The sequence below is a fragment of the Scardinius erythrophthalmus genome (genome assembly GCF_964197995.2).
Source record: "Scardinius erythrophthalmus genome assembly, chromosome: 15".
In the NCBI taxonomy this organism is placed as follows: domain Eukaryota; kingdom Metazoa; phylum Chordata; class Actinopteri; order Cypriniformes; family Leuciscidae; genus Scardinius; species Scardinius erythrophthalmus.
Window position 1 is genome coordinate 9,457,447 of NC_138235.1, and position 8,763 is coordinate 9,466,209.

General features: G+C 41.5%; 1 protein-coding gene across 4 annotated transcripts; it reads left to right on the top strand.

Annotated features, from left to right (window-relative positions):
• Window positions 1-278: 278 nt before the first annotated feature.
• Window positions 279-8,482, top strand: hmga1a (high mobility group AT-hook 1a). Of its 4 annotated transcripts, none has more exons than XM_081386772.1 (5): window positions 279-411; window positions 1,310-1,416; window positions 2,565-2,657; window positions 3,773-3,832; window positions 6,291-8,482. In XM_081386772.1, exons 2-5 carry the CDS (start codon window positions 1,327-1,329, stop codon window positions 6,354-6,356), a joined length of 309 nt encoding a protein of 102 aa, XP_081242898.1. In that variant the 5' UTR covers window positions 279-411; window positions 1,310-1,326; the 3' UTR covers window positions 6,357-8,482. The 4 variants fall into 4 exon arrangements, with proteins under 4 accessions (XP_081242898.1, XP_081242901.1, XP_081242899.1 ...); XM_081386775.1 differs by having other exon boundaries at window positions 288-411; window positions 2,568-2,657; window positions 6,291-8,222; XM_081386773.1 differs by lacking the exon at window positions 279-411 and adding an exon at window positions 856-1,017.
• Window positions 8,483-8,763: the final 281 nt, after the last annotated feature.

Genomic DNA, 8,763 nt, shown 5'->3' on the forward strand with positions numbered 1-8,763 from the left:
GACTATACGTGTATGTAAGTGTGTACATTTTTGCTTGGGAAACCCCCTTAAAATTGTGCTGAAAATAGTAACAATACATTTAAAACCCTTCTTTTTTTTAAAAAAGACTCGGTAACAACAAAAAACCTGAAACAACATTACAAACGCAAACGGTTGGTCAAGACAATCTCTGTGTTGCTCGTGTCTGGCACATCGCTACGTGATTGGCTGCGCAGTTCCACCAGAACATCTGATTGGTTACTGACAATTTAAACGCACGTCCTCCTCCTGCTGGCCCCGCCCCCACTGGAAGACCCCGTGAAATGCCCCTGAAACTCCCGAAGGCGATTGTTGTGTTTCATTCATTCGCAGCTCGCAGACCGCGCTGGTTTACACGCTTTGGACTTCGTCCCGACCGCTCATTTTAAAAGGGTACGTTTGAAATATCTCTTATTCATTTTTAAAGCTATCGTCAGTATTATTACATCTCTGCAAAACAGAAATACGAAAACGAAAACAGGAAGAAGGTGTTTAGTTTTAAAGGCTCTATTTGATAAGGATTAACAAACACTAAGCAGATTGGCGGGCTCGCCTGGCGCGTTTTTCGTCGTGTTTTATTACCTACGAGAATCTGTAGATACACTCTCTCAGCCTACATTATTCCCAAAGAAACTTTATATACAGCAAATTATTTAAATTCTTTAAAAGTGTAATTTTGTAGTGGGTTTGTTAACAAAAGGCTACAATAGTTTGTTTTAAATCGTTTTACACAAATATCTGGTGTTATAATTCGTCTTTGTTCATCATTTACACACATTTCAGTCGATTAAAGCCCTTCGCAGTGTAAACAACAGAATCGTGTTTTCACGCGCTCGGGGATTTAAAAGGGCGCGAATCTCGCGCTGTGTGTTCGTGTTCCGGTTTGCGCTGGAACTGCGGGGTATCCGTAGGAGCCGCCGTTCGCCTTTTAGCTTTCTGTTTTAAAGCTCCGCCGCAGCACAGCCAACCCGCGACGGGTTTCACTTCTGCCGTTTAAAGGTATTAAAATCCGACGGTTTAAACGGACACGTCGTGATTAAAACATATTCGCTTATAATCGACATTGTTAGGAATAACTTGCGCGAGCTCAGGCCTAGCGCGTGTTGTAAACAAACGAGAAGCCGGTCGTTCTGCACGGTTTCATTACACGCACTGTAAAGTTAATGTATACTCCATTTATTATTGTCTACTAAAGGTTCGGGTTATGTATTTAAAGTTTCCGTTGTTTCACCAGTTATCACCAGTGTTTGTTTGTGCTAACCCACCGACTCTCTCTCTCTTCGCCATGCAGTTTTCCAGTCAGACGAAATGAGTGATTCCGGCAAGGACACAGTGGCTCCTAAAGAGAAAGATGGAGCAGAGAAGAGAGGACGTGGAAGACCACGAAAACACCCACAGGTAACGTTATTGCAGTGCTTCCAGGGGGCGTTTTAGATAGAAGTGCATATAATGGGGTGGTATATTTCATAATGGTGAGATGAAAACCCTGTCCTTGGTTTGCATTTTAGGTTAACATGATACCAGAATGGGTTGTTGTTACTTTTTGATTTCTGGACTGAGGAGATCTGAACCCATTTTTTTTTTTTTTATAAATGTGATGTTTAATGCAGAAAGCACTTATTATAATCTTTGTTTTGATGCATTTACAACCCAGTGGCACACGCTCACCATGTGCAGTGGTCATCTGTAGTGGCAGGGCGACCAAGGCCTGTAACATGATCTCTATAAACCAGCAGTAACCCATTTACTGTTGCAGCTGCTCGCTGATTGGCTGTTGGGAAATGCCAGCGTTTGATTGGTTCATCCTCCTGTCACTCACAGGGCCTCAAAAGTGCATTGGGTTTAAAGTTTCTATTACTCACCCTTGTAATCAGAGCCTTTGAGTAGTAATCCATGGCCACCATCATATAAGATAAATTACTCATTATGCACCACTATCGTAGTTGCTTTAGAGTATAGTGTTTATTTTTAATTTAACTTAAAAAAACCTACCTTTTGTTGCAATGCTACATGCATGAGTTAATTGCTTTTGTAAGTAGTTTGTGCTGATTTTAACCATATTGACAACGTCACAGGACACTTGCTCAAAGTTTAATTGCAGTATATAACCAGCAGATTCTCAATTTGTGCTTTTTGTAGGTGATTAATTTCTGAAATCAGTGGGGGAAAAGTATACAACATTCAGTAGAGATTAATTTTGGTAATTGTAACAGTATTATTACTTTGAACGGCACAGTTAACACATGCATTGTGCTGTTTTCATCCCAATATTGACGAACTTGGTTTTCTGTCCTCGAAGAGACGTTCAATGTATATTATGCCTCCCCATCCAGATGCATGTGTTCAACAGAGAGTCAGGCTGTAATGGCCTACAGTGTATTTGATTCTCTTTTGGCAGCCGAGGACTGCATGCCACCTGTTGGTCTTAAAGTAGCGCCCAGTTGTGTTAGCGATGCCCAGCACATGCTTCATAAGTTCTCCAGCAGTATATGGTGACCCACACTTGGCTTGTTTGTGTAACCGTGTTTATTTCGATCTTCTTGCAGCAGGAGCCGAGTGGGTCGCCCACACCGAAGAGACCGAGAGGAAGACCAAAGGGCAGCAAGAACAAGCCCAGCTCCTTGACACCGAGGGGCAAAGTGAGTCGACGTCTCAGCGGGGGGGTGCACCACGACCGCCTCTGCACTACTACACACACATCTGCATCTCTCTGCCGGCCTCCTATACACTGAAGAAAATTATTTGTTGAATTTATTATGGTAAGTGGTTGCACACAATTGATTTTAGCTACATTTAAACAAATGCATTAAGTTGAGCTAAAATTGATTTAGTTAAACTTAATGCATTTGTTTAAATGTAGCTAAAATCAATTGTGTGCAACCACTTATGATAATTTATTAAATTCAACGAATCAAATACAAAGGGCGGGGCAAGGATTAACTGCATCCAAAATAATGTGTGTGTATAATTATTTTGTATATATAAATACACATGCATTTTAAGAAATATTTGCATGTATATATTTATACTATATATACATAAATGACACACTTTTCTTAAATATATACATGCATATGTGTGTGTATTTATACAAAATAATTATACTCTGCGCACACACACACACACATATATATTATGTAAACACACACTTTTTTGTTTTGGATGCGATTAATCGTTGCCCGGCCCTAGTTTATAGTGGGGAGTTCTTGCACTGTTCACTGCAATGTTCTGTGCAATCACTGCATGAGCCTTTTGTTTATGTAAACATTGTTGTTGACGGCCTGTGTCTTGTTGCGTGCGACGATCACAACAGTGTGTTTTTCGAGCCGGCAGACCAAACCAGGTGCTCGATTCCGGTGAACTTCCTGCTAGAGCTTCCTGTGGCGTAGCAAGCGCTGTTGCATGTTGCATGTGTACGAGCAGCCGAGATGATAATACCCCCCCCACCCCCCCTTCAACTCTTCCTTCCCCGCCATCTATTGTCATGGCAACAGCTGTCCCTCCGACCCCTCCCCCCATAAGCACACCGCCTTGGCCTTTTGTGTGTGTGTGTGTGTGTGTGTCTCGTACCAGCTGTCTCTCAGCTCTGGACCAGGTGGCTGACGGGCTGAAGTGCACCGCGTGCTGCTCGTGTCCGCTTCCAGTATAATGGCCAGTGAACCCGCTGGCCCGGGCCGCCTGCCAGCACAGCTCCCTCTGCTGCTCATCTGTGTGTGTAGCACCACGCTCACACACTCTCTCTCTTCTCTTTCAGAAAGCAGCGCCGGCCTCGGCACCTGCAGGGACAAAGCGCCGCGGACGACCCAAGAAAGCCGTAAGTTCATCATGTGTGTTCTGTGCCTTTAAGAGTCTGTTCTGTGTGGCGTTACGGCACAAAACCACACGGCTAAACCAGTGTTTATGTGGTGAGAAGTTGCCACGGGCAACAATGAAAATATTTGGCTGCTTCTCCCGAGAGATTTCTTTCTCGCCGCTCGTTTCTCCCGTAGGTCTCGTTTATAAGAACAGATCAAATATCTTGAAGCGTTTTATTTTGCTCTTTAAGTCCGTTTGGCATGCACCGCCCTGCGTTTCCTCGACAGCTCACGGTGTAGTCATCAGCCCCGCGTGTCTTTACACCGCGTTCCTCTCGCATGAGGCACTGACGTTTACATGTCTGCAGGAATCCAGCACGCTGAGTCACTGAAACCCCAGGCTTTGAGTCACACTACGAGTTATTGCGGCCATGCTTTGAAAGCCAGGGCATTTCCTTCACTTAATCAGTCCAACTTTGAACAACTTTTTAATAGCATGAACACCACATGCATTCTGGTTGTTTAAAGTTTTAATAGAGAAGTGTTATCAGATGCGTCGTCTTTGTGCATTTGCGCAAAGTTTAAGTTGGCAGCAGTCGTATTGTGACCTATAATTACCTAAATTCATGAAAGCAGTGGAGGTGATGAGTCAGTGGCCCATCTAAATGCCCACACTTGTGGTCTCTGCACTTGTCTACTTGCATGACAAATATCCAGTATCTGGTTCAAGTGGGTGTGATGACCGCAAGTGTGTCAATCTTTCGATTACCCAGAATGCGATTGTTTACAGAGCTTTTTGATTTTCAATACTTTGCATTTTAAACTTCTGAATGTCTGGTCAGGAGTCCCTATGTGACACAGTTGCTTCTAATTAAGTGCTAAAAAGCAGTTGCACATGCATAATACACTAATCTTTGCAGCAATATAATGTGCAACACGAGTCTTGCTCATTTACTTCCTGTCGCGTGCAAAGTGGCAAAGACTGCGAGTGTGTGTATCGAGACTCTGATCGTGTTGAGATTCTGAGATGCGAAAATCACAGGGTTTTTAATCACTGTATTTTTAATGTTACTTCACACAGTGCATTAAGCTAACTAATGTTAACCAAATACAACTTTTCATTTAAATAATGTAGGCTACTAAATGGTGAAATTAACATTTAATAAAGATTAATAAATGCTGTAGAAGTGCAGTTTATTAATAGTTAATGTTAACTGATCTAGTTAACTAGAGTTTAATAAATGGAACCTTATTGTAAAGTGTTACCGATTTTGTTATACACCGAACCGATTCAGTGTTGGACAGATCAGTTGTTTTAACCATTCAGTGAGGGTTAATGCCCGACGAGGTGTCCATTATCAGGTTTTAATGGACGACGGCGAGCGCGTCGGACGGTTGCCTCCGCCGAAGTCCATTAAAACCTGATAATGAACACCTCGAAGGGCATTAACCCGCTTATACCATGGTCACTTACGAAAGAAAGACATATTTAATCAATTAATAATACTTTAATGTGTTTTAGAGTAAAAATCGTGAGGGTTTTTATTTAAGTCGAGCGCACACTATTTAATAGTATACAGGCGTTGCCAAGCAACGTGGCCACAGCGAGCCGACCGCAGCAGTTGATCAGTGAGTTTGAGCCAGCGCATCATTTAAAACTGTCATCAGTTCCAAGGTGTACATTATCACTTTTTAACGGACACCCTGCAGCCAATCAGAATCGAGTATTCACCCAGTCCATGGTATAATTAAAGTGAATCAGTTCAAAGGAGTCATTAGTTCGCGAATCGGACGTATCAGATTAGCAGACTTGTACAGCGCGTTGTGTGATTATCCCGGCAGTTTTAGGACATCGCACAAGATTTGTCAACACAGAAAACATTTCATTATTGGATAGGTTTAGTTTAGTTTATTGAAAGTGTTTTTATGTCTGAATGGGCGGAACGCTTTTCAGAGAAGAAGGAAAGGTAACATTTTTTTTTTTTTTGCACAATTCACACCCAGCGGCAGCCTAATTCAGGAAAAAAATATCCGAATGCTCCACGTGAAACTTCGTTCTTCCGATCTTTTACCATTATGTCAATTCTCAATTGATTTAGATTAATAAGCGTGAGGGAGTGCGAGAGAGCGAGACAGTTTGAAGACGCGCGCGCGACCGGGCCTCTCTCTCTGCTCGTTCCTTCAGTAATATGCGATTTTCCTCAGACATACGTTTTTCTCCCACACAAAAACAGAATTTTATTCCAAATATGTAAAATTCCGGGAAATTCCGCGTTGACACTAGATTCCGCGTTAATTTACCAATTCCGCGAATCCGTGATCGCGGAAATGATAGGGCCCTACACATCCGTACGAACCCTGAATTCAGTAGTTGTGTGAATCTCACAAAGAAATGTTTTTGTGACCATTGCATTGTTTATAGTATTTTGCATGCTTTGACACACACATAAATGACGTTCTCTCGTTTCTTCTCTCCAGGAGAAAGAGGAGCAGCCATCCAAGTCCTCTGAGGAGGAGGAAGAAGAGGAGGAAGAGGAACAGTAACCAGCAACTCATGCTACCTCACAATCCAACGTTATTTCTTCCTGTTGACCAGAGCTGGACTGCCCCTTCCCCTTCCCCTTACACTAGTGCCACCCTCGCCCTCCAACTCACCTTTACGCTCTAGCGCCCCCTAGTGTCAGGGAGGACTGCACACTTCATGCGCCTTCTTCTCTGTGTAACACCACTGGAAAAAGACTCAGAATACTGTATGTCCATTCATGGATGCATGCACATGTGTATGCACATCTGTATATGTCTCGCACTCAATGGGTAATTGGTCGAAAAGCGTCTGTCGTTATACTGGACAAAGATATGCTCTGATGGCGGCTTGACACAAAGCGATTTGCAAAATACTGAAGTTTTCTCTTTTACGCAAACAACAGTTTCAGGCCTTGAGAATTCAAGTTTATTTTTTACAATTCAAAGTCTAAGATATGGTAGGTTGTGTGAAATTCATGTCGTTGTGTACTGGACAAAGGTGAATTGACCTACTCGTTTGTTTTTACTTGGGTTGTGTGTGTGCGTGTGTGTGGTAACTCGATGTCTCCAGTTATACTTTTTAGCTTCTCCGTGATTCAAGCTAGAAATAAAAATGAGCATATTTTTGAGTGAGCATAATCTAGAGGTCTTTTAACTTGTAATCAACATATCATTGAATGCTTTGTCGTGAAACTTTTTTGACTTTTTGTTTTTCATAACTCCCTCCGCTGTCTCGCCACCATCATGATTTCACTTTCTGCGACGAGTTTACCGTAGTCGGCCCGTTCTCAGTGTAATTCAGCTCGCCGATTGCCTGATGGGTTTTAACTTTGGAAGTGACTTGATTTGTTTAACCACCAACGTAAGCATGGCAGCCTGATCCTTGCTCCAAAAGTGCAACGCCAGCAGTGCTTTTATCAGCCCCCAATAAATCTGTTAATCTTGCATGCAAAATGTTAAACTTTTTTTTTTTTTTTTTTTTTTTTTTTTTTTTTTATAGAAAATGCTAGATCATTCCATTTGCTCTCTATTTCCTTGCGAACTTCCCAGCCGTGTCACGTCTGTCCGATAACAGTCCACTCAGACAATGTTTGCTCTTTTCTTCATGCTGTTTTTGTTTCGTTTTTTTTGACGTGTTAAATTCCATGTCAGGGAACGCTGATCGGTCCAGTGACTGGGTCTCCTCTCAGAACTTAATGCTGCTACAAACATGGTTAATTAAACCCGGAAAACTGCAACCAGGTCAGTTCTACTCTGGACTTGACCGTCACCTTCATACCTCACTTTACAACAGCCTATGACGGATTACTCTTCTCTTTCCTGACGACGTTCAGCTGGTCCCAGTGCAGTGTCTGATCCATTTATAACTGTCTCCAGTGTGGGATTTGTGTTGCTTTTATTTTTGTTTTAAACTGTTTTTTTTCATATATAAGCATCTGGACACGCCACAGGAATTACTGCATTGAGTCACAGAGATGCAAAACAAGTTCAGACTGTGGTAGAAAAATTGGTTTGTGTGTGTGTGTGTGTGTTAGTTTATTTTTCTATACGTATTCGTTTGGTGCACTGAATTGACTTTTGATTTGTTGTATCATGGACAAAATAATTTAGTGTGGCACCTAAAGGTTAGGGCTTTTCTCTCTGTCTTTCCTTTCTCTGTAATGAACTACATCCCGCTAGTTGCTTAGCTCTGAGCCCCCGTTTAGTAGATCATGATGGTACTAAGGCTGGTTTTTAATATGCCCCCCTCAATACTGATGTCTTGTTTTTATGTGCCCGTGCACAACTGGTTTGGGATCAGTCTTTTCAATGTATACACTCTGCATTTTCTATTGTGGACTGCAGGAATTTATACTCAAAATCGTAATAAAGTTAAGAATTCGTACATATCTTGGTCTGGCTGTATTTCTTCAAGGTAGTGCTTGGAACCAATGCAACTCTATTGTAAGAATGAATTGGCCATAATGCTTTATCCTTCACTTGGTATGTTTTTACCCTGCCTCTAAAACCCACATCTACATCTATGGCTGTTTGGCCACGATCACAGTTTGCATTTCTGCTTGGAAAACTTTTTTCTTTTAAATTATTGTGAAATAACATGTTATATTGCCCTACATGAATTAAAAAAGACCAATTGGTTGATTCTCTCTGTCTCTCTCTCTCTGTACTTTCATGGAAGGGGACTGATATTTTTCTCTGTTTTTGCATTGAAGATTATAATTTGGGATTTGTATTGTGAAATTATTTTTTAGTAGTTTTTTTTATGTCTCTTAATTTTTTTCTTTATTTTTATATCTGAACAAGATTCAGGGTACATATATGAATCAAACGTGAAACTTTATTTTAATTCTCCATTGCAGCATGAATGTCACAACAGTAGTTTTAATAGAAGTTCAACAAAAAAATACATCAATAGAACTGAATGTGC

What these genes read in the sequence shown, in the direction of transcription:
- hmga1a (XM_081386772.1), top strand. Translation starts at nt 1,327, where the DNA reads ATGAGTGATTCCGGCAAGGACACAGTGGCTCCTAAAGAGAAAGATGGA. An exon ending in GACCACGAAAACACCCACAG is followed by an intron (nt 1,417 to 2,564) that starts GTAACGTTATTG and finishes ATCTTCTTGCAG; the next exon opens with CAGGAGCCGAGTGGGTCGCC. An exon ending in GCGGACGACCCAAGAAAGCC is followed by an intron (nt 3,833 to 6,290) that starts GTAAGTTCATCA and finishes TCTTCTCTCCAG; the next exon opens with GAGAAAGAGGAGCAGCCATC.